Here is a 26,456-nt window from a genome sequence, read left to right as displayed (position 1 = left end):
CGTTTAAGCCCCCCAGTTGAGGCGTAGCAGTAGAATCCCTCTATGTATACTTAAGCAAATAAAAAGCAAAATTGTTAGCTGTTTATCAACGTGTCCAAGATGGACTCAAGAACAGTAGCCTCATTCCATAGGTGTGCCAGTTGGTAGCAATAGGTCAAAGGACCCATTTTGTGTGGTGGATTCTGGGTGTAATTGTCTGTGGATCAGTGCAGCACCAATGAAGGTCTGCAGGAGTTCAATTTCTGTTGCAAAAAGTCTAGTCAGAGCGGATCAGTGGACATCGCAGAGCTCCTTCCTTGCATTTGGTATGGAAAAAATAAAAAGTTATGGCTGAAATGTTAGACGTATTCTCAGACACTGGTAAGTGCTTCGGTCTAGCCCACGATCATTTTGCTCACTGTGCCATGCATCAAAAGTTAAATGAATCCTGAATGGCTATGCTACGCCCCTCTGTATGGAAAAAGAAACATTGCTGAGAGCGGATGGAGTCTCGACATCGCTGAACTATCTATTTGCTTGCTATGCCTTTGAACCAGTTCAGAGTCCTCCTCCCTATGTCGTCTTACTCCCACTGCTCAGCGGCAGGGGCCCCAGCCAACTGAGCTGTCAAGAGCGAGCCAAAATACACTATACTATTATGCCCAAAACGGTTGCCACCAAAAGCTACATTGTGTTCCTCCAACGCATCCTGAATATTTGTAATGTAAGGGCGTGATCCTTAACTCCAGCTCAGTTCAAAGTACCTGCAGTTAGAAATTACATAGACTTGCCTATATTTGGTATAGCCCCATTGATAACACTGGGCTGAGTTTGGGGTCATATCTCTATGTAAGAACTATGCATCTGGAGTTAGCAGCATTGACTGCTATGTGGTCTGTACTGTTTTCCCAAAGATCTATAACAGACTGGATTTTCTTCTTAATGATGTCTGATAACTGTGGTCTCACACACTATGGGCCTGATTATGAGTTTGGTGGTGCAGTGCTGAGTCTGCTCTGCCACCTCACTGCAAAAGCCGTGGTGGTGCCACCCACCAGATTACGAGTGATTCTCGTATCTGGCGGTCTTTTTTTCGATGTTCCCACTGTGGTGCCCTGAAAATGGGCACCGCAGTGGAAATGCTAAAAACAGTTCCTGCAGGAACTGGGTTGCATGCATACAGGGGGCACATGTTGTGCCCCCCTGCATGCACCCCATGGCACAGAGGCAATAGGGGGCGCCCCTTTGCTTCCTCTAAACCACAGTTTTCATGGAGGAGGAGGCGCCATGAAAACCATTGTGGAGAGGAAACTCTTAATATGCATGGCGTGACTCGGTGGTCCCGCCAAGCATATTGCGGCCTCCTGACTGCCACAATGATGGCAGGTAATGGTGGTTCCCTGGCACCGGGCAATGGTGGTCTGACCGCACTAATTGTGAGAGGGCGTTCAGAAGACCGCTATTGCCGCACCCACACGAGTGTGGCGTTGCATGGACTGCCAGACTCGTAATTAGAGTCAATTTTGTGTCTGGCAGTCCAGAGACCACCATACTCGGGGAGCACGGCAATGGCAGTCTTCCGAACACCCTATTACAATTAGGGTGATCGGACCACCATTGCCCCGCTGCAGCCGCCAGGGAACTGCTGTTCCCTGGTGGTGGTGCGGCGTTGTAGAGGCTGCAAAATGCTTGGCAGGACCGTCGTGTTCCGGCCAAGCATATTACAAGATTCCTCTCCACCACGGTTTTCATGGCGGTTCCTCCTTCATGAAAACCACGGTGAAGAGGAAACAAAGTGCCCCCTTGTTTGTGTGCACGCACCTGAGTTCCTGCACAGCATGGACTTTTTAGTCCATGCCGTGCAGGAACTGTTTTTGCCGTTCCCATTGCATTTTCCATTTTCAGGGCAGCACCTTGGGAACATAAAAAAAAGCTTGTCAGACACGAGAAACACGTTTAATATGGCGAGTGGTGCGATCATGGGTTTGGCGGGGCAGACCAAGCGCCGCACCTACAAACTCAAAATCAGGCCCTATATGCTTCTACATCTTAAACCCCTTCCAACCGTAAGTCTGAGCCAAGGGAATTAAGGTAGTCTTTTGCTAGCCATTGAAGGTGATATCATCCAGGACAGGGGAGAAATAGTAGTATCCAGTCATCTCTGTCTGCTGCAGTTTTTAGAAAGAAATCCTAGCAATGGGCTTTTCCTCCTCCCTGTTCTCAATTCACCAGAGGTTTCAGTTCATCCCACCCACAAATGCATTCCAGCTAATCGCTAAGCCCCGCCCACAGATATTGCCTGTCTATTCTCACTAAGGATGTGCACATTTGCTAATATGTTCCTCTGTAAACATCATGTAGGTCTAATTAAAAGTTTCTGGTAATAAAATCCTGGAAAAGTAGGTTTTGCTAGAAATATTTCCATCAAAAGCTGACCCTATGTCAGTGCAAAATCCGCTTTGCACTGGTTTGCGTTACTTTCTGTGTAGTGGGCGTTCCTGGCATGGATCAGCACAAACACACACAGATTTTGTCACAAAACAGTTTTATTAAGATAGCCAGATTGGTGTTTATGAACGAAAATGACCATCTACTTGAAGTGGGCTTAAACAAGGTGAAATGTATTCTTTTTCAAACAACAAGGCAGTGCATGTGTGCTGTAGTACACAACACACATCCAATGTTTGGGGATACTCCTGTTTTTGTCTAGACATAGGAACGTGTCCTGAAAAGGTATGCTTGCAGGACAAATTCTGTCCTAGAGAGTGCACACTCCTCTTTGCACCAGCCTCTCCAAGGCTGTGCTTTATGTAAGGCAGTGTTGTCAGATCACTAGCGCTGTGCTATACCCCTTGTGCATCGCAGTGCAGCACGTCTGGCTTCTGCTTTGGGTTGCACCCATTTAACTGAATCTGGGCCTTAGACTTTCAGGGGCTTTATATTTTCTTTGCTGGATGTCTGGTTTAGGTTTTACTTGTTGTTGAAAGTTGCCAGGTTTAAATAACACTGTTTGTGCATGTCTCGATGGGTTAACTGGAGATTAATGAGCACCACGTTTTCATTGGCCTAAAAAAGCTGTGAAGTTTCTCTATTGGCCGAAGCAGTGTTATCATTCTTCTAAGGATGCAGACAAATTCAATTGTCTGAATTATATAAATTGAACCGTTATTAAAAACAGTTATATTGTCACACTTTACAGCTTTCTTTCAAGCAGTGTATAGATAAATAGATGTGCGGCAGATACGCTAATAAACACCTCTTACTGCATGAGCTACGCAACTTTGTTTTTGCTTTTGTTAATACATGCGGTTATTTATTATTCTGTACAAACTCATCAATCTACTCTATTCTCTATAACAGTGGGTCTGAACTTTTTGACTTCTGTGGACCCCCACTAAAACACTGTTGGAAGCCAGGGAACCTCGCCTAAGCTATTTCTGTTTTGAAAAACACACAGAAGCAAATACACATCAAATACACAAATTATAGAATATTTTATTTAATCCACAAACTGAAAAATCTGAAAAATGATAATTTCATTATAATAGTTAAGATGGAGCTTTTAAGAATGCAGTATGATTCCTAAAAGATAAAGCAATCAGCTAGACTATAACATATCACTTTGTGTTTTTTACTCCTAATTCATGTCTCTTTTTGCCGGTGCATACGATGCTGCTTCCGTTGAGATCACCAATCATCCATAGTAGGCACAATTTTTTCTATTTGAGCTGTTTCCACTAATTAGGATAGGGATATCAACTTAGGGGCATATTTATCATAGGTTTTGCGTCGCCCTGCGTCACGCAAAGCAAAGCAGGGTAGCGCAAACCCTAAAATGCGATTTATCAAGCCACGCAAGGCCACCCTGCATGGCTTGGTAAATCTAGTGTACTGCAAGTTGCTGCCTTATGTTACACTGCGTCGGAAGGGCATTAGATGGCTGGAGAGTGGGTGCTCCCGTGCATTCAATGTATTCTGATGAATTCCCAGATTTACCAAGAGTGGTGGACCTGGGAATGCGTCCGAATTGTACACCTTCCCACCAGAGGAGCAACAATGAGAAATATCTTTATTTCTCCTCGTTGTTTCCCCGTTCTGCATTCTGCAGCACACATAGACAGAGGGAAATGCCTCTGAGGAGTGTTTTTGCGCAGGAAGGCGCCCCTCCTGCATAAAAATAATCCTGTCTACAACACAGGCACACTTGCACCATGTTGCATGGTGCAAGGGTGCCTGAGTTGGAGCTAGGCAACACATTGTGCACCAGCATTGACAGGAGGGCATCCATACAATGTTAAGTAGGGCGCATTCCTGCCCTTTCCTATCACGCACCGCAGCGCAGCATGGTGACTTGCTGCACTGTGCTGCATGATAATATAATAAATATGCCTATTAATTTTTAGCTTAGAGTTTCAAATCCCTTCAAATTTATGAAGCATTTTAAAGCTTTCAATGTACAATTTTGCATTTTATGTATTTTATTAAGCTGCTAATATCATTTAATTTTATAAGCTGTCATGGACCCCTTGAGCAAGTGCCCCAGCCACTCATGGGTGCGCAGGTTAAGAACCACTGCTCTATAAGTAAAAGACTGGGGCTGGACGTATTCCCTTAAACCATATTGTAGACAACAGTAATCAAATTATTACCACATTTAAAAAAAAATGTTTTCCTGATAATTCATTCCACTGAAAGAAACTCTTTGAGCACAACTATACCCACTAAGAAATAACCCCTTTTGCTTGGTACATGAATGGAGGGTACATTCATTTCCTCCACTTTGTCCCAGGGTAAATGAGGGATCATCTTCCCAGTTGCTAAATTCTTCATGTGCAATTTTTTCATCCCCCTACGAAGAGGCGCTGATGATTGTAATTTAAGATTGCTCTCAATGGGTTACATTGCTTTGTGACATTCTTTCTTGTAGGCAGCTGCTCTGGAAGTAAAAGGATTTCATCAAATTTATATTTCCTTTCTCACATCTGTCAAAGGCAGTTGAAGTGTTTTTTCCATACAGCGATTACCTATTTAATTTACACAATAACTGAATCGCCTCTTGGGAACTTTCAACAAGATGTGGGTTGTCTTGTCATCAATAGTAATCACTGCAAGACAGCATGTCGTTTTTCTTTTATATACAAAAATAAATGTTATACTTGAAGAAATAGGTGCTAACATTTAAGTCATGCGGAAATAACAACATATTTTTGCAGGAGGACTGTGCTACCATCCACAGTTAGACCCAGGCAAATGTACAGCAAATGCTCAAACACAATGCTGATGGGATATCACCCCTGAAAATATTTATAATTCCACCCATCATATTGCAACAACCGAACAAACAATCCCATTCACCTCAATGTGCAGTTGGCAGCGGAGTGGGTTTACACGCCCCTAAAGGAAGCTCTTAAACTGTAGCTTTGCTGTGCATCTTTCAGCACATTTGTGCAAGTATATTTGCTAAAATGTCATAGGTTTTCTGATGCGTAGGTTATTAACATAATTCAATATTTCAAGTACCAAGGAGCCTTATTCCACAGCAGCAGAAAAACCTTTAAAGGCACATAAGAGAATTGTGTTGCTGGTAGAGGCATTGCACGGCGAGTGGAATACTATTTCTGTCCTGGGAGAGATAATAGGAATATAATGCAGGGCATCCCAGAGGGACATAGATTTTGTCTTCAATACTGCACCAGAAGCAAAGATAGTGTTAAGTCTTGACGAAGCTCCTGCAGAGAGACAACAGGAGCCAGCCAGGGACAGTAGAGTTCCTTCTTTATTTTCCTTGGGCACATCATCTGAGTAGGTCTTCTCAGGGATTCATCCTCTCACCATCTGCCCTATCTGCAGGCTTACACCAAGCCCCATAAACATACAAACACACTATTGCTTCATCATTAAAGGAACTAGACACAACAAGCACCATTTTGAAATACAGGGTTATAATACATGGGGTTCTGTAATCCATGTATAAACTCCAGTCACTAATTTCTTTATAATTGGTGACTCGTGACCACCAAGAACTCCACTATTATAAGGTTATTATTACAGTGGAGTTCTGTGTCACAATGCCTGCTGCCAGAGGCAGCAGCCAAGGTCGCAACCAGGTCAGGTCACAGAGCATGATTGAAGCATCTCTTTAGCAACCAAAAAGGGAACATTGCTTTTTCTTCTTCCGCTCTATTTTAATAGCTTACTATGACAAGCAGAGAGAACGTTTTTTTTCTGACTTCTTAGATAGAGAAAAGCTATAATCTGTCTGCATATTTCTACAAATTCTGAGCTACTGCAGCTTTTTTTTTATTTTTAAACAGTATTGAACTATTTCAAATATCTGTTTGCAACAAATATCTAACAGGTCTTTGATGTGTTTTGTACAAGAGGTTTAATTTTTATTCTTCATGTTTGCAAACATGCTTGCACTTTCATATGAATGAGCTACATACCAAGGTTATAAGTGGTTTGTGGGACAGGTGATGGTGTGACCATGCATTATATGGGATAAAGTACCCCCTACTGTACATGAAAAGGATATTGCAAATCACCTTGTGAGTTCCATAACCTTAGAAAGGAAATCGGCCTTTGGCCTCATTTCTCTACATAGTTATGGAACTCCTCGATGGCTTGCAATATCTTTATAATGGACGGTGGGGGTACGTTATCCCTTATATAATTGTCTATTAAATATGTGTTTCTCATATATACCTATCCATATGATTTGCTAACATCATATTAGCCCCAAATATGTTTTCTTCTCTCGAGTCCCTATTTTTCCAGATAATTCTTTCTTTGTATCAAATGTGTATGTTTAACACAAATATAAGTAAAGCGAATAACATTGTGATGGTCTTTGTAATTATATTAGACATATGTGCATGCTTCAGAACAATTTTAATATTTTGTTTTCTGCCCCTGCTCAATTTTCAGTGAGAAGACCACAACGACAGAGGGCTTGTCTCTTTCTAACTGTAAAGAATATCCCGATGGCTCGCTGGAATACGCTGTACAGATAAGGAAATGCATCTAATGGTGGTACTTTTCGATTTGCTCTTTCTGCTCGAGAGATTTACTGACTTGAGAACAGTGGTCAAGGCAAATGAAAAAGGAGAAGAATGGGGGTAGGGTCAGTGAGCGTGGGGATAGGGGTAGACACCTTGCAAAAAACAAAATATTCTGTAACTATTTTATTGGCCTTTCACCCACAGGTAACAGAATATAACATGTAATGCACATACCCTAAATGAAAATTCAATGACAATTAAACTTTTCTGTGGGAAATGCATTGTTCTCCAAGAAAAACTCAGTTGGTTAATGCGATTATTTTAGTTGTCTAAGTATGTACCTGGAGGGGCTGGTTTAGTGCACTGGGTAAGAGGGCGTTTATAGTGCTATGAGGGCCCAGCCTGCACCAGAAAGCACTGTGAATATGTATGTCATTACATTAAACAATATATGAGACACAAGGGACATGGACAATACAGGCTGAAGTCGACTTTCTCCTGAACGAAGCCTACCCACAAGTAATAGCCAGCATGATGACATTTCTGGACAGAGTGGACAAATTATTAAGGAATTCAGCCACACGCCTAACCCCTTTAGGGCCCTAAGGACATAACCCTGGCATGTGCCCAAAGTCTCAATAATGTTTAGCATGGCACTTTACGATTTAGCACTTTAGATTATTTTCTTGCACGATCAGCAATGAAATGTTACTATATTTATCTCCAGAATTGTTAAATCAATAACCTTTGCCCCACAATCATTGGTGGCTACTTGAGCCTGTTACCATCTTTCGTTTACCCTCTGTTGAATCGTGTTTATCCTGCCATCCCAGAAATGTATTGTCCAATTTCTGATGTTGGAAAAATGTCTAGGACAGCTACTTGCTAATGCTGCACTTTTAACAGTAGGGCACAGTACTTTATGTTTCAGCACTTTAACATAATTCTTGGCCATACACCAATTTTTGCTTTTTAGAATGTATAAACAATAATGCAAATGTGGTTATGCTTAGCTCTAGGTGTTTTAAATTAAAAAGAATTTGCAACACAATCACCGTTAGTAGACTAGACTACATTGCGATTTCTCATCCTCTAGCTACGGTTATTGGAAATTGCCATGTAGTTAGTTAGAGAGGCCCAGTCGAATACATTGCTAAATCTCCTGATACCTGCTAGATGCTTTCGCACAATTGTACACTAGGTGCCATAGGCGTCTTAACTTTTCATGAACTGACTGCGATATACATGGTGACAATGTTTTTATGTATTAATATTACTCAGTGCTTAATTTAAACTAGTGGTTTCCGGTGCTCGGCACTGGCACTTAATTGATTTCCGGTGATCAGCACCGCACTTATGACAGTCTGCCACATGGTGACGCTGCTTATCTAATTTAGAGATGAGCAGAATGGTCGTTTATGAATTAAATATATATTTTAAAAAAATATTACCTGCCTCCCCAACCATTCCTTTAGCTTTGGGGACCTGGAATAATCTGAACTGTCACACTTGCAGACGAGAGAGATGGTTAGTAGTTGTTTTGGTACTATCATTGGCAGTGATGACACGGGCAATGGGTGGTGCAAGCTGCAGTAGTCTCCTGGTCAGGGACTTGGCACTTATTATTTTACAAACTAAGCACTGGTTTTACTCTGTTCCATTATTATTCTATACTACTGTCACTTTAATTGACTTTTTCGTCTAAATAAAATATTTGAACCCCTTAATATATGAGACACAGTATTAGATAGGTTGCTGCACTGGCAAGGTCAGTGGCCTGGTTGCTTGGTACTCCCTGAGTGAAATGCTTTGATTGACACACCGGTATGATTCATTGTCTCTTTATAATGTTTCTGTGTGTGATGTAAAGCCCTTTGACAGTCTGCACTGAGATGAGCAGTACTGTAAAATAAATTAAATAAATGTGGAAAGATGAGGGACAGTGTTGTGTGAGTGGTAGTGAGGAAATCCATGGAGAAGATGGTCACTGGGGGAGGCGATAACAAAGACTGTCACACTGGGCCCTATCAACTGTAGGAAGCTGGCTCTCTATATAGTGCACAAAAAAGGTACACTGTGCAGAGAGTCCAGGCAAACCCCAAAGGAACCACAGAGGTACAAATGACACCCTTAATGCGCTCTTTTTTTTTAGTGTGGATGAGCAGTTAGACATATCAGAGGGTAGTGCTAAGCATTTATTGCATACACAAAAGCGGTAAAAGAGACACACTACTCACTAAAAAAACTCCAACACCAATTTTATAAAAACAACACATACGTTTATATCAATTTAGGTACCATGATCATTGGAATCGGGTAAGTACTTTTCAAGTTATGAATGTTTACAGTTTTCAAAAAATGGACACAGTGCAATTTCTAGATTGGTAATGTTATCCTATGGAGAAAATACATGTATTGCATTCGACCACTTAGCAGCGACTTACGGAACTATTCTTTAGGACTTATGGTGAGTAAGGGGCATGGTCCAAGGCCACACAAACACGTTACCTTGGGAGGCTCTGGGGCATCCGGGTATAGAGGTGTGTCACAGAGTTGGGTGTCCTATTCACTTCAATGGGAGAATGGTCCAGTTACAAAGAGGCTGCAAGCTGAGACTGGGGAACCAGTCCAGTGGAGCCCACAGGGAGGCTCGACTCTTGTGATCCTTGGGCACACAGAGACACCCTTGGTCCACTTCTCCTCGGGCTGTGGGGCTCAGGTGCAGTGGTGTCATTTTGGCGTCCAAGCCGGTGTTGGGAGTTTCTCGCGGCTGGATGTAGGCTGCAGAAAGAAGCTGCAGGTGGCAACTGGAATTCCAGACTGGGCAAACCCAAGGTTGAATTCAGCTCTTATGGGTCTAGAGACCCTGTTGGCACCATCGCCACCCTTGGACTTGGGCTCTGGAATGTGGTTGCATAGGTGCTTTGAGGCATCCAGTGGCTATCAGTCACAGACTCACTCTTAGTCTTTGTGTCCGCTGCAGAGGGGTAAACTGGACAGGTGGACCACTCTCGATGTGGGTCTCACTGTCCTTGAAGTCCCTCGATGTGCAGGTTGGTCTTCCATGGCGTTGGTGTCCAGTCTGGGCACAACAAGCCTTGGCTGCTACAAGGAGTCCAGTACCCCGAGATTGGTACTGTGCTGCTCTGAACGATCCTGGCACCCCGCCACTTGGAGGAAGGACCTGTAGGAGCACAGCTACCTTCTTCTAGGTGGCTGCTACGTCAGTAGTCTCCGTAGGCTACAGGTCAGTGCACCGGGTCTTGCTTTTTTGGTGCCTGTAGCTCCTCTCCTCCAAGGGAGTTCCTTTGGCAATTTGCAAAGCACTGGCAGCTCTCCAGGTTTTATGAGGTCTGCACAGCGGCAGGACAAATCAGTTTCTTCATGAGGGTTGAGTACAGCAGGCAGGCTGGCACGGTTGGCGCTAAGTCAGTCATGCTCCTTAGTTCAACAGTCTTCTTCTTCTTTGTCCACTTCTTCTTTTGGTCCACAGAAATCGGACGTCCTGGTATGGGAAGGGGCTAAATTCTCAATTTAGAGGCATTAAGTGGGGTGAGGGCTAGTAGCCAAATGGGCTACTTACTCCTAGGCTCACTACACCCCCTAGATGACCACTTCCTGTCCTAAAATTCCTAATTCCATCACACACAAGATGGTGGACCCTCTAAAATTGCATTGACTTCCAGCTGGTCACCCTAGAGGTGTGTCCAACCTGGCTGTGCAAGACGCGTCCTGCAAAGCTAATTTTCCAACCTGTCTGGTGCCAGATGGCCCAGGGCAGGGGGGTTGGCATCTATTTCTGTGAGGAAAGCCAAATTCACATACCAAAGGCGGGTCGGCTCTTTGAAGCTCCCTCCCTTGGAATGCAAATTTTACCCGCCTTCCTCGAGGAGGAGGGGATAACAACTCTCTCCAGAGCATGCACTGTTCCTGACCTCCCGAGAGTTAAGGCTGTCATCCCTAGGGGTCAGAAACTCATATGTCAGACCAGTCAGCTAGCACACTAGAGGGCTGATAGTTTTCAGGGGGTACCTCTAATGTACCCTCTGGGTGCATGTATTAATAAATCCATCACTGGAATCATTGTGGGTTTATGAATATCAGGTGTTTGATACCAAACACCATATATTTCAGTTCAGCCATTATGTAGCTGAAGAACCTGTGTTGACCAGTGCCCAGTACATACTTTAAGATGGCTTTTCTGTTCACTTCTACTGGCAGTAATGGAAGAGTCCAGCACAGGGGCATATCTGCGTCATGCAGAGATTTACTCACATGTAATATAATGCACCCTGCTTTAGGGCTATCATATTCTAGGGGTGACTTACAAATAATGCATGAGGTGTTTTAGGGACATGGCACACAAGTGTGTCATTTCGTGTTTTAACTTTTTTAGAACACCTGGCCGTGCAGCCTGCAGTGGCAGTTTGTATAAGTTTGGGGCTGGGTCCCTTAGGGTGGCACACACTATGCTGCAACTCTTAGAGACCCTCTATAGTACCTATACCTTAGATACCAGAGGTACCACTTACTAGGGACTTACAGAGGTGCTAAAGGTCTGGTCACTTGGGGATCAAGTGACCAGGGGTCTTGTTTTGAGAAAAGAACAATGCACTGAGGACCTGTTTAGCAGGAACCCAGCATACTTCAGTCAAATTTGCATCACAAATACCAGGCAAAAAGTGGGGCAACTACTGCAACAAAAACCCAGTTTCCTACATCAATGCTAAAGTCGTCCCTGCTGCTCATGTATAATAAAAAAGCTGCTAATTCGGAGTTGCTATGAATAATCATGCCTGTGATGCTGATCTGATAAAGTTCATTGCTCAATTATATCAGAGGTGGTGGTCACTGCCCCTCACACAGTAACTTCAGGGACTGCTCAGTGCCAGCACATTGCTGAGTTATAGCTGGGTATTACTAAGAGTTCTAGGATACTATTCCAATGTTCCTGGAGATGCTCAGCTCCAGTGCTGGAACTTCACTCCAAGACGTGTTCAACCTGCAAGTGGGTGCACATTCATGCTTGGTAGTGCTCAGTGCTATTGTGCTGTTCAATAACACCATGGCTTACATCTGTGCTGAGAGCGTACCAGAGATGGCACATGCTCAGGAGAAGACAGAGCACTCCTTGTGCTAGATGCCACACTCAGTGAGGGTTAAGTGTTGTTGCTGCCAAGCCCACTTGGGCGGCACTGTGCTTGTGGTCATCCGATGCATCCAGCATAAAGGAGAGTGGTGGCACTTTACAATTGAGTGCTGGACAAAGGACATCAAACTTAGCATTTTTATGTCCAACGTGACATTTAGCTACAAAATCACCCTTAGTGCGAAATCAGCAGGAGTGTTGAAACACTTTCAGGTGCAAAACACATTCGATTGCAAAATTACTCTACACAAGTTAGACAAAAACTAGCAGGAGCAATCTTCACATTTACAGTGCACAGACACGTGAAGGTGAAAATCCTCCTCCACAAAGTCACAGTTAAGTGCAAAATGAACAGCACGCCCAATCCTTGCTAGAAAAAAGTTCAAAACAAATTTAAGCAGTGCTGAAAGAAGCTCGAAATAAGCGCAACCTCTCTCCGCCAGGAATACAAACCCCATGTATTACTAAAAGAAGCACAAAACAAATGCACCTCTCTAGCAAAAGAAGTAGAAAAAGCCTGGGTCGTAGCAAAAAAGCCCAGAATAAGAAGGCATCATACTAAAACAAGCATTGACAAAATCATCAGATCTCATCTTTTGGCTTTACCAATGACTTTTTGCTAATGTTATTCAGCATCAGCAAAACAATTATTATTGTTGATGTTGAACAGCATCAGCCAAAAGTGTGATGATGAGTAGATGTTGAATGTGTCATCAGCCATGTGTATTAAAGCCTTATGATGCTACGGTCACCGAAGCATCAGCTTGCATGCTGCTGGTGTGTCTGTCACGCTGCAGCAGCCCTTTAGTTTTTTTTATTTTATTTACTGATTCAAGACGGCAGATGTCATAAAGACATTAAAAGTTCAGCAAAGTGTATTTCTTCTAGAAAGGACTAGCCTGACAGAAAATTGCAGCTGTCGGGCTCTTAAAAATAGATAAGACGTAGAGGGGTAGGAATGGTGGAGAGGAAGGGTGGGCAGATCTCGCGGATTTGCAATTCACGGATATCTACAGAGTTGCATGGACACTCAGAGGAATTCCGCGGAGCTCCGCTCCGTCAGCCCATGTAACACAGGCCACAAATGGTAAAATTGTGTTTCAGTGCAGTGTTGTTTCACTGCTGAATGTCAGTGGCGTAACAAAACTTGAGGGGGCCCCCCTGCAAAGCACAATGAGGGGCCCCCCAGCGGTCCGGCCCACCACCTACCACTTTGCCCCACTGACAAAAATAAGCAGTCACCTAAAGCCGTATTTTCAGCACTTATCTGTGCATACTTCGAACAGCAAATATAAATAGAATGCACTTTAATTGTCTTCTAGGGCTGCCTGAATGATGAGATCCATGACTGATAATCAAAGGGAACAAAGACAGAAAAGTCACATTACAAATGAATACATACTTTTTTATTTATAACCCTATTTAGTGCCAAGACGAGGTCTTTCCAGGCTCTTTAAACACATGGCTGGCATTTTTCTTTTGGCAACCCTACTTTATATTCCTTTTCATGAAATGCATTCTCACACTACAGCAGTAAATTTAAATTTCAAATGGAAGCAATAGGCAGAGTGGGGGCCCAGGGGGAACTGGAACCAGAAAAAAACGAAGCCTATGAAACCAGTTTACAAAGGTATGTAAATATGCAAATGGTCTCTGGCCTCGAGGCAGTATCCTTCAATAACCCTTGTTTCTGGGCCTGGAAGCTCGGGTCACCTGCACTCACAGCATGCGGCACGCACCATTTAATTTATGAAGTAGGACTGTTTTGAGGCAACTCACTGGTGCAACCAACGCCTGAGAGAGAGTGTAGTGCTGCCTGTGTGCGCTACAGCGCTGATGGGGCCCCTGGAGGCTGGAAAACGGGGGCTGCTGGGGTCATAGCTGCCAAGGTTTCAGATTGCCATGTGTGACATTTTCATAATTTCAGTGTAATTATGAGTGACATTTCAACGACTATGAGTGACACTTTCTTGCGAGTAAAATTAAGCAATGAAGACGATCAACACAGATAAATATCAGAAATAACACCACAAAGACCGTTCCAGTAGAAACATGTCAAACTTTTGAATACACTTTTGAATAAACCACTACGGCAACTATATCTCAGAATGCGAGCTTTCCTCTGTGTGTGACCATGACGCAGGGCTGTTTGCATTTTTATAGTGGGACATGCTTCCACTGCTGTGCACCAACCCTGACAGGTGGATGCAATCGGAAGACTGTAGTCCTTTCATATATACATATTTATAGCCTTTCTTTCATGTATCCATCAATCATTATATCCATGGATCAATCTACACATTATTTAAACTATTCATCCTTCACTCTTCCCAATCAACCTATTCTTCACCCTTCAATTCATTCACCCTTTAAACTATTGATCTTTCACTCTTCCATCCATCATTTCAACATTCCCTCTATCAATTCTTCAACTACTCTATTCATTAATTCTTTCATCATTCCTTTCACCCTTCCATCCTGCCTTTTCTCCCTTATTTCCTTTCATGTTTCTTTCCTTCCAATATTTCTTTCTGTCTTTCTTTATATACCCATCTGCTTTTTCACATCCTTAATTTTTCTTTCGCTCATAATCACTTTTTCTATTTGTCCCTTTATCAAGGTGTTTCCCCTAATTTCTCTTTCTCTATTTCCTTGCTCCATGTCAGCCTACCACCTACACCCCTCTCTCATGATGTTGCCTAACAGTATTATTCATGAGCACCTAGTATGCAGGGCTGAGAGAAGAGGCCCAGAAACACAGGAGTAGATTGTTAGTCAGAGGGGATCTAGGGCGGGGCAGGAATGCTGGCACAAAGGGATTTTAGGGTTTGAGATAGTATAACATTTTCAGAATGACAGCCATAGTGAAATTGCTAACTGGACCCCTAGTTTCTAAGATTAAGTAAAATGTACAAGTCACTTTTATTTGTCAGTTGAATATAGGCTGGAAAACAAATTGCTAGAAGCAAAGTTGTGCTGAGTTACAGCAATGGCGTAATAGTTATCTGGTGACATACCAGTGTGTGAGTTATACACACAGGCATTTTTATGCATTACTTAAAGTATTTTACGCTGTTACAAGTACGATTCCCAAACCCATAAAATATTCGAGGTTGTTGCACACTTTTGTCATTAATAAATTTGATTTAAGGGCATTTACTGGCTAAAAACACAGCATCCCGAAGTCATCCATTCATCTGAATTTTGCCACTTTTTTTTCAAATTTTAACTGTTAAAAGCTAATCCTTAAAATAATAGCAAAAAATGTTCCTATAGTTCCTCAGAGAAGAAGGAGACAGAGTAGTGTAAACGCAAGAGGCTTTAGGAGGATAAAACACACCGTACAGTCAGTGTGGAAAATCCTTATGTCGGATATAAATGCCCTCACACACCCTTGCAGGTGTCATGCTTCATCATTTGGGCTGCTCCTCGTCGGGCCGGCGGTGCAATGCCCGACGGGCTCCCTAAAAAGGGGCTCTTTGGCGGAGATCTTCAATCCGACTGCCGTATAGATGAAATGCGGGTATGGGGCCAAATGACTGTAGATATAGATAAGTGATATTAAAATAGGGTAAGGAATGCCTATTTGAGGTAAATTTTATTCAGATGGCTTCCTACCTTAGTTAAAAACGTGTATACAGAGCACTTGTGTGAGTGTAATGTCTCCTATTCAAGTGGTATGTATATTGCAATACTGGGTCAACATGTTTCTCGCAATGAGTGAGTTATACTCGCGATTCTTCAGGACCTAGGGGGATATGTTAACTATAAACTATCTACATTACACAACCTGGTTGGTTGGGGTTAATGATCAATCTATGTATTGAATACCTGTTGGTACCGGGAGCTACCTGGAAAGAAAGGAAGGTATCATCAAACAAGTTTGATCTGGTTAATATATTCACAGGTGAAACGTGAAGCCTGCATGGTGACACACTCTCTGTAACTTAGATGGTGCAGTGTCGCATCATACGCCAACATTAGTGGATTAATGTTGACTATATTAAAAACGCCGAGGTGGTAGATCCCTAGGTGAACTAGAGTGACTAATCACCGGTGTGTGACAACTGTTGAGAAAATTTAACCGCGTCTAAACAACTCACCCTAGTCAGTCAATATCCAGGTATCAACAGTACTCGGTGGGTTGTACACGAATGTGACTTCCTCTAGATTAAGAGGCTGAAAGGAACAAAATAACAAGGAGAGCACACATTCACAAGATTTCCCCGAGGAATAGTTGATAAAAAACGGGGACTAACAGTATAAAAACATCCAGTAGAGCAGAGCAAATAGGGGATGTTATCTCATTGCGTGTTATTTGCTCATGCATTGTCTCAAAAGGGGAGAGAGTCATTGTTTGCGTGGTAAGCTGTGTTCATATCGTCATGGTGTCATGAAACAAGGAGCCCTGGAGCATCGGTGGTGAGTATATACAACCCACTATATATGTATAGGAGGACGGTAACATGGTACGAAATAACCACCAGGGGCCCTGGTAAAATACGAAACACACTCAAGGGGAGCCAAGTCTGCTTGATGCAGTGTATGGGGGAGTATCGAGTTAAGCGGCAGAATTAATGAGGCTAACCACCAACGACCCTAGTGAACTCAGAAAATCACTCGTTAGAGTATATGAAGTTAAGAGCACTGAATTAGGCATCCAAGAGAAAGGGAGAGGAAAGCGGCTAGTCTATCCGATCCCTATGTTTACCCCTCTGTGTGATAGACATAGTGTCCGTAGGGGTATACGGCATCAGGACTAAATAGGACTGGTCAAGTTTAGTTAAGAAAGGAACAGTGTGAAAAGGATAAGCACAGAGCCAGGGCTTGACAAGGATCTGGTCTATGTGTACTGTGTTAGAGGTATAATGTCAACAGTGCCATTATCACGTATATAGATAGCTACAGTGCTAAGTACTGACAGCTAACGGAGGGGTGTTGAGTTAATAATAAAGCACAATCTTTACGCAAGCAATTGTCAAAGCCAAGTATTAAGACTAATTAAAAGAAAGGGAAGAAATGGCGGGGTCATTTTACTCACGCGTCTTCCTTTCGAGTACCATGTCACGACCTACCCTCTCCACCGAGTCCGGAAGGTAACGTAGTGGGGAGGGAGGAAGGACTTAAAGTGTGTCGAGTGGTCATGTGACCAAATACCCCGTCATGTGGTTGAAACGTAATGACAAAGGATCTCGATTAATGGTGGCCATTTTGGGTTGGGGTTTCATGAAAGACAGGAACACACGGAAACGGGCGGAGAAGCAACCAGGGCTCCGGGGGTTAGCCTGTGATTGGTTATGTGAGCGTTAAGCTCTGGATGCCATATTGGACAATTGCTTGCGTAAAGATTGTGCTTTATTATTAACTCAACACCCCTCCGTTAGCTGTCAGTAACTTGACCAGTCCTATTTAGTCCTGATGCCGTATACCCCTACGGACACTATGTCTATCACACAGAGGGGTAAACATAGGGATCGGATAGACTAGCCGCTTTCCTCTCCCTTTCTCTTGGATGCCTAATTCAGTGCTCTTAACTTCATATACTCTAACGAGTGATTTTCTGAGTTCACTAGGGTCGTTGGTGGTTAGCCTCATTAATTCTGCCGCTTAACTCGATACTCCCCCATACACTGCATCAAGCAGACTTGGCTCCCCTTGAGTGTGTTTCGTATTTTACCAGGGCCCCTGGTGGTTATTTCGTACCATGTTACCGTCCTCCTATACATATATAGTGGGTTGTATATACTCACCACCGATGCTCCAGGGCTCCTTGTTTCATGACACCATGACGATATGAACACAGCTTACCACGCAAACAATGACTCTCTCCCCTTTTGAGACAATGCATGAGCAAATAACACGCAATGAGATAACATCCCCTATTTGCTCTGCTCTACTGGATGTTTTTATACTGTTAGTCCCCGTTTTTTATCAACTATTCCTCGGGGAAATCTTGTGAATGTGTGCTCTCCTTGTTATTTTGTTCCTTTCAGCCTCTTAATCTAGAGGAAGTCACATTCGTGTACAACCCACCGAGTACTGTTGATACCTGGATATTGACTGACTAGGGTGAGTTGTTTAGACGCGGTTAAATTTTCTCAACAGTTGTCACACACCGGTGATTAGTCACTCTAGTTCACCTAGGGATCTACCACCTCGGCGTTTTTAATATAGTCAACATTAATCCACTAATGTTGGCGTATGATGCGACACTGCACCATCTAAGTTACAGAGAGTGTGTCACCATGCAGGCTTCACGTTTCACCTGTGAATATATTAACCAGATCAAACTTGTTTGATGATACCTTCCTTTCTTTCCAGGTAGCTCCCGGTACCAACAGGTATTCAATACATAGATTGATCATTAACCCCAACCAACCAGGTTGTGTAATGTAGATAGTTTATAGTTAACATATCCCCCTAGGTCCTGAAGAATCGCGAGTATAACTCACTCATTGCGAGAAACATGTTGACCCAGTATTGCAATATACATACCACTTGAATAGGAGACATTACACTCACACAAGTGCTCTGTATACACGTTTTTAACTAAGGTAGGAAGCCATTTGAATAAAATTTACCTCAAATAGGCATTCCTTACCCTATTTTAATATCACTTATCTATATCTACATTCATTTGGCCCCATACCCGCACTTCATCTATACGGCAGTCGGATTGAAGATCTCCGCCAAAGAGCCCCTTTTTAGGGAGCCCGTCGGGCATTGCACCGCCGGCCCGACGAGGAGCAGCCCAAATGATGAAGCATGACACCTGCAAGGGTGTGTGAGGGCATTTATATCCGACATAAGGATTTTCCACACTGACTGTACGGTGTGTTTTATCCTCCTAAAGCCTCTTGCGTTTACACTACTCTGTCTCCTTCTTCTCTGAGGAACTATAGGAACATTTTTTGCTATTATTGTATTAGGGCCCCTGTTCCTATTGGACCTCCCATTCCTTTGTGAGTGGAAAACGGCCTCTCCTGTCCCTCCATTTGTCCTGTAAAAGCTAATCCTTGACATCTGTCCTGTTGCTCCCTCCTTGCCGTACGCCATATGTTTATTCGTGTGCAGTAAGTGAGAGCCCATGGTGTTTTCAGTTATGACCCTCCCTCCCTCCAGTGATTGTTTTTGTGCAGCGAAGGAGTCTCTAGTGTGTTATGTGCAGTGTGTAAAGCCCTATTGTCTCTTGAAGGTGGTGTTTAGGGATAGCTGGCCTCTGTATGTACCATGAGCATATGAAGGAATAGACCTTCGCATTCGAACAGATATACTGCTAAAGGAAAATATCCATTCTACGCTACCTATAGCGCTATAAGCAAAGGTCTACATTTTGGCATGCACGTTACTGGTGGACAGAGCATTTAGTATCTATTTAGGGGCAGCTTTTCGTATATACAGTGTTTGCAGAGATGTTCTTTGTGTTTTCCTATATAGGTTTACTATTCTAGTGTTCATGGGCTTAAGCATCCTTAGTAAGTAGATTCTAAGTGCTTGTGTTACATTGTTAGATGGGTTTTCGTGCTTGTATATGCATTGTTGGCACAGTATCCATGGATTGTTGGTATAGAGCCTACGTGCTTGACTGTATGCAGGGTTCGTGATCATTCAATTGGGGTATGTGCATTGTTATCAAAGAGAGGGATGGACCTCGAAACTGGGGAACCGGGTTCGAGTCTCTGCAGGGACGCTCAACATCCTGATCTGGGTAAATCACTTCATTTCCCTGTGCCTAACAAAAACTGAATGTGTCCGGCTGTGACGCAACCGGTGCTTATGTAAAGTGCTCTGATACCTTTGGGTCGAGTTTGCGCTATATAAAGCCTTTTAGTGCCTTTTGGGTTATTGCAGACGTGCTTTGTTGGTGTTCATCGTGCTTACTGTCTGTGTGTATACGTGTTATTTGCGAAGCACCTCTTGATAGTGTATATACAATGTTAGTTCATTTGAGTTGCCTCAACAAAAAGACTTAAAAGATCGAAAGCTTCTGGTGCATTTATGATTCTGTGACTAGTAGAAGCAATTAGTTTGAACAGCATATCGTTCAAATCAAAAGGTTTGATTGTAAATAGTTGGGAAATGTCCTTGTGCGTCGATTTGAGCAGTAGTTTGAATCATTTGGTTCAGATTTTCTTTTTCTGCTTTTCCAAACCTGCCTGAACCTTGACCCTAATTCTATCTCTGACTCTAATATGTAAACTGATTCTGATCATAATCGAATCCTCACCTTCACACTAACGTGTATTTGACTACAGACCCAATTCTCACCTTCATGCTAATCTGTAGCCCCCGCCCTGAAGACCGCGGAGTCATCTGCGTGCCGCGCATCATTTAATTAATGAAGAGGCCTGGCTCTGCTGAGTGAGGGGTTCCCTGTAGCGCGCCCCTCCCCGCCAACACGGGGGCCTGTGTTACACCCTGGGCCTACTATATAATATTAGGTTCTACTTTTATTCCCACTCACACTGCAAAGAACTTGAACTGTTAGTATGAAGCGTAGGACACAGTCTGCACACCCCCTCCCCCTTCGATTCTGGAGATTTTCTGTTCCCCAGGAAAGTACAACAAAGGATTCTATACCTGGGCAGGCAGGAGTCGATTCTTTACACCAAGTTCATTTTCAAGGACGAGCGACTTAGCCACAGGGGACTGCGTGCAAGCGCCTAGAAGTCAAAAATCTCATTTAACTACCAGAGCAGGTTTCAACGCGCATGCAAGGTTGGACAGGGCTGGGCGATGCACGACCCGGCGCAGGTGCAGAGGATCACTGGTGCAGCATCTTTGCACTCACCACCACTGGGTCAGCTGCTGTGAGCCGGCGGGGGTATCAGCACAGTGCCAGGCCTGGGAGTCCCAGTCACTGCTGCATAGCTGCCAAGGTTTCAGATTGCTATGTGTGACATTATCATAATTTCAGTGTAATTATGAGTGGCATTTCAACAACTATGACTGACACTTTCTCCCGAGCAAAAACAATGCAGACAAGGGAAACATAGAAATCTCAATAATTGCACACATTTGAGCAACGAGAAACTCTAAGAAGATCTTAAAACATCTGCAAAGCATCAGCAGTGAAAGGGCACTACCCTAGTGCCTTGTAATGGGGGTGGGGTAAAGTGTGTTCTACTTATTCACTGTGTCTCGCCTTGGTATGTTTTTTTTCTTTCCTTTTTTGCATTTTGGTATGAATAATGACAAACATCACAATGCAAAGAAAATTCAGGGTGAAACACTCATACCCGACAATGAATATATAGCGGTCTCTTGTGCACCGTTTCTCCCACAACAGACATTTGATGAAGTAAGTATATTTTATTGGAGAGCTACACATAATTTCTGGGTACCACTGTTAGCTTTATAAACTGATGTTTTAATTAAAACAGGCATGTCAAACGCCCATTGCAAACTAAAAAGACCCCCAGGCCTGCAAATGTGCACGTATCCCTACATATGTAGCACAAACAGACCCTCATTAGTCTTCGTCTTTAGCCAAACTACCCTACCTCATATAGCTTTTTACAAGTTCCATACCTTACGAAATTCCGTTTTTCTTCACCCGTCACTTTTTACATTTGTACATTTCGAAACTCATTGCCAGCAGCGTCTGGTGTGCCATCACTATGCACTAACCCTGCCTGCACTCACACCAGCATGGATTGCCATCCTGCCTGCATGCATGGCCTAGACCTCCATACCTCGCCTGTCACACTTCCAAATCCCGGACTGGATCTCCTTCCTCCTGTACTATCCCAGTCTGGATGACCTTCATGTGCCCTCCCTAGTATGGGGATACCTCCTCCTCTTGGGCAATGCCCTGTCTGCCTCTCCTCTGCCGCCACCCTCCTTCCAGTCTGTGTAGGTGCCACCAAGGGTGGGAAGCCCCACTGCTGATCGACTAATTGTAGCTACCATCACTTCATTGTGTTCACCCCTCTCACTCTCTATTCACCCCTCCCTGGCACTCCGAGAGCCCCTCCTTCATATTTGGCCCTCCTTCACCTTGGACAGGTTTTCCGAGTCAGTGAAGAACTGTGTACAGTGCCCTATCTTTCTAGAGCCCTCTCAGAGCAGGTTCGGCTCTGTGGGGAGTTGCGGTGTACATAGAATGCACCTTTTGTAGTAGAGGTGCCCTGGCTGTAGAGAGGCGCTGTGCACAGATGGTGGGACACCTGTGAATAAGTGCTGTGAACGCAGCATGCTCAACTGCAGATGACTGCAATGTCGAAGGTTCCCATCTGGAAATACGATTTGTACTATGAATAACAAAAGGTCCCCGGGAGCTCGTTAGCAAGAGGATGCTCCCCACTTTCCCTTTACAGAGGGTGCTGCGGACAGTGTCCATCAACAGAGGAGCGTTCTCTATACACAAGGTGTCAATCTGAAAAAAAACATCTATACAGAGGCCATGTGTGCAGAGCACAGCTGCTCACCTCCAAGGGAGTGATGTGTACACACGCGCCACTTCAGATAAGAGCTTCACAAGATGCGTGCAGCTCACCCCTACCTGGAACTAAGGCTGTATACTCCATCTACAGAGAACCTCGGTAGGTGTCGGCTTGTAATCAAAAGCCACCCAGTCTGGCACGGGTAATCGCCAGAACCACTACAATGGTCACGTAACGCTCAGGTGCGACACAGACAGAGACATAATCTCAACAGTAGACATCGATGTGGGCGAAAGTGCGTGAAACCCCAATGCAGCACTGTCACATACCACTGGTTCTACCAGACACAGCCCTCACTACTGGTGAAGATGACCATTCTGCAACTGTTGCAACAAATACAGCAACAGCATTTCACCGCGTGTGGCACTGATGTGCCCTTACTGGAAAATGCACCACTTTCCTGTCACCTGATCACTTACGTATCATCTCTCCTCCCAGAATACCGTGAAGCACAATTCCAGGAAGCCACAACCACAAGCCTCTCGGTTTGTTCTGTTCTTCTTCTGCCCCAGGCTTACTGAGCCGGCGTGACTCTTCACCGGTGAGGACCGGCCCTCTCACGGGACCGCCGTCTCCTGACTGCATGATGCATTGCAGCAGGGCCCTCTCCCTCACCCAGTGCCCTCGAGTCGGCCGGCCCGGGCTGCTCCAAAATAAAATAGCCGGCGGGCCAAGCAGGCGAGCCAGTTAGCAGCAGAAGCCTGTCTCTAGCTGGGTCCTGGGATGGGATACCTCACAAGTCACGCGTGATCACAGGTCACAGGTCACAGGTCACCAGCCCCACTCTAAACCTCACCCTGAAGACCGAGCAGACGCGGCCGGAAACAATTGTGCACCCGCTGCCGTGCACCATTTAATTATGAAGAGCCTCAGAGGACCGGCCGGGGCCCGGGCGTGCGCACTAAACATTAAAAAATTAAGAGGCCGGCGGGCGTGCGCACGGCATAATTTAATTAATGAAGAGGCCGCCTGGCCGTGGAGTTTGCAGCTGCGCGCACCATTTAATTTATGGGGAGGGCGACCGGGCATTCATGAAGGCTTCGCTGAGTGAGGGGGCCCCTGGTGTGCGGGGGCCCCACCGCACCGCGGGGGCCTGTGTTACACCCCTGAGTCACATGATGCTGAGCTGAGCTGCCGCCGGGAGTCGAACCGTGAGCCCCGATGTTCCTGAGTCAGCCACCCTGGCCGCTGCATTGTCTTAATACAACTTCACTGCAGATCTGTTCCTGTTAGTGCTAACAAATAGCTTTTGCCAAGTTGGCACTGTTAAATGTGGAAATCAATAGAAGAATACAGTTTCTGCATGTTATTCTCCACTCCGTTTCAAAGTAAGTAAACTAAAGTAAAGCGCGATTGTCAAAGTGCCATAGCGCTAGCGGAAACCTCCGACACCAGCCAAAGTAATACTAAATAATTTAGAGGATGCAACAAAAAGTCATGCCTTTAGCGATCTCCTAAAGGGAGTATGACTGGATTGGGATCTTAAACATAGGGGCAGAGAATTCCAAAGTTTACTGGCTGAATAAGAAAAAGGGAAATGTGCACTAATATTACGATTACCTGTGTTTTAATGATATTACTTGAATCGCTTAATCATGAAGCAGTGACCCTACCTTCTTTAAAAAACAGGCTTGTGAGTGAAAAACAGAGGTTCTGAATCAGAGATAGGTGGAAGCAAAAATCCTGATTTCTGGAGGAGTGCTATATCTGGAGGGGATGGAATCTCCACCATGATACCCATGCAGTAAGGGATGATCTGCCAAGTTTTTTTAATCTGTAGATTTAGTTCCTCCATAAATCTGAGGACCTTCGAATATGTTGTGTTTATATTTGTCCCTGCGTGGACACCGTTGTTCATTTGCCTTGTGTCCCAACTGATACGCCGTATCAGTTGTGACGTTCCATCGGTTACGTGATCAGCTGCCCTCTGTTATGACAGTTGACAGCTGACCACGCAACACTCTGCACGTTCTGCCGGCTCCGCTGTTGGAGCCTCCGTGTTGGTTTTGATGAATAAAGAAGTTATCATCAGCCTGTGAACCTCCTTTCTTTCAACAAATTTGGCGACGAGGGCCAACACGGGAACCCACGGATGAAATTCTTGAAATTATCTTTCTGACAAATACAATTTCAAAAGGTTCAGATTTGATATCGTAAATCTCTAAGGTCAGTTATCAACGCTGTTCTGCTTAACCGTCAAGTGTGACATCTCAACGGAATTAATAACGGCGAGTGTTTGGCAACATCCTTTTTATGCGGTGATTTTTCAAGACTTGATTTTTGAGTTGTGCAGTGACTGGAAATTACAAGAACATGTTAAGTGAAGCGTGTGCCAAACGTTCCGAAAGCCGTATATACCGCCAGTAACGGTGAGCTGTTTGTAAACTTTCGTGAAATTTCAGAGTGACTGCGTTAAGCTAGATCCAACAAAAGGGGATCGTGTGGAGAATCACAGTTTCAACGGAAACAACTGCCACTTACCAACGTCTCATTTCAACTGTTATATTCCAACGTCTTCACAGCTGAGTCTGACGTTCGTCTTCGACGTGTGCACGCGTGCAGTTCTGCAACGTCACTAGTCTCAACGTCAACGTGGATTGGAAGTCAGTGTTCCAGACAACGCACGCAAACGTGGAAGCCATTTTGAATTTTTTTTTTTTTCACTTCGATTTAAGCAAACATCACTGTGCGTGCATGCGGAGCTGTGTGGACGGATCTGGTGTCGGAGGCATTTCAAAGTAAACCAGAGGTAACAGACTACCAGCGCGCGAACTTGCCTTGCACATTTTCAACTTTTCGTGTGAACTGTGGTACTTTAATGACTATCGGCGTGTTCGTTTGCACGCGCCCTGGCAGAAAGTGTAATGAATGTGCATTAATTTCCATGTCTAGCTCCTCACCCCTTTTCATCTTCTGCAGTTCTATAACTGAGATTCGCTGGATCTCGGTCTTACAAACATTATATTCTTCCTGGATTGGTGTACCTTTATAAAGTATACAGAGGATTGTATGTTGTGACATTTTTGGAGTTTATGAAATTTCCACAAGCTTCGTGATTCCTTTTGAAAAATATAGTACACATCTTCCGACTTCCTTGCTTTTGAGGTCTTAACATGGCGTCTGGCTGCATTTGGAACCTGTCTCCGCCAGAAACATTTTTACGTGGGGGTGGAGAACCTACTCTTAAGTGGGAAGAATGGAGGGAGTATTTTCTGAACTATATTTCTACTTTAGAGGAGGAGGATGAAGTCAAGCCGGAAAAAAAGTACAAAATGTTAATGCATAGTCTTGGAGCTGGTGGCATAAAGGTATACAACTCAACTAACAAAAAAATAAGAGCAGAGAATGAAGGAGATGTTTTTCAAAATGCTATAGATGATTTGAATACATATTATAAACCCACCGTATGTGTAGGTGTGGATCATTACAAGTTCTTTCACAGAAAGCAAGGCAAGGAAGAATCAATAGATGACTACGTGTCAAAGTTAAAAACTCTCGCAATTAATTGTCGCTTTGGTGCGCTGCACGATGAATTCATCCGTGACCAGATTGTCATGCAAGGATCCAATGAAAACATACAAGACAATCTGTGGGCCAAGGGCGAATACCCATTGCAAAATATTATTGACATAGCTCGCAAAGCTGAGCTGACTGGGCGTTGCGCCAAAGCGATCCTCAACGAGGAAAAAGAAAAGAAAACTAGCGAAAGTGTAAGCAAAGTGAATGACAGTAAAACCCCTATGAAACAATTTTGGAACAAGGGTGGACAAAGAACATCCAGTCAAAAGCAAGATAACAAAGTCTGGGAGCGTTGTTATAGGTGTGGAAGCACGTACCACCTGGCTAATGACTTAAGATGCCCAGCACGTGACGTAAAATGTA

General features: G+C 44.0%; 1 protein-coding gene across 3 annotated transcripts in view; it reads right to left on the bottom strand.

The window, feature by feature from the left end:
• LOC146799200 (uncharacterized) overlaps nt 1–23,427 on the bottom strand; it is a 152,941-nt gene extending 129,514 nt beyond the window's left edge. For all 3 annotated transcript variants that reach the window (XR_014969245.1, XM_085628058.1, XM_085628059.1), the window contains exon 1: nt 22,994–23,427. Coding sequence is in view for 2 of the 3 variants with exons in the window: in XM_085628058.1 (XP_085484184.1) it covers nt 22,994–23,159 (166 nt within the window). In the remaining variant the exon portion in view is untranslated. The remainder of the gene's footprint in view (nt 1–22,993) is intronic.
• Nucleotides 23,428–26,456: the final 3,029 nt, after the last annotated feature.

The sequence above is a fragment of the Triturus cristatus genome, chromosome 9 (genome assembly GCF_964204655.1).
Source record: "Triturus cristatus chromosome 9, aTriCri1.1, whole genome shotgun sequence".
Classification (NCBI taxonomy): Eukaryota; Metazoa; Chordata; class Amphibia; order Caudata; family Salamandridae; genus Triturus; species Triturus cristatus.
Note: the sequence above shows the minus strand (reverse complement) of the source record. Positions and strands in the feature narration are given on the sequence as shown.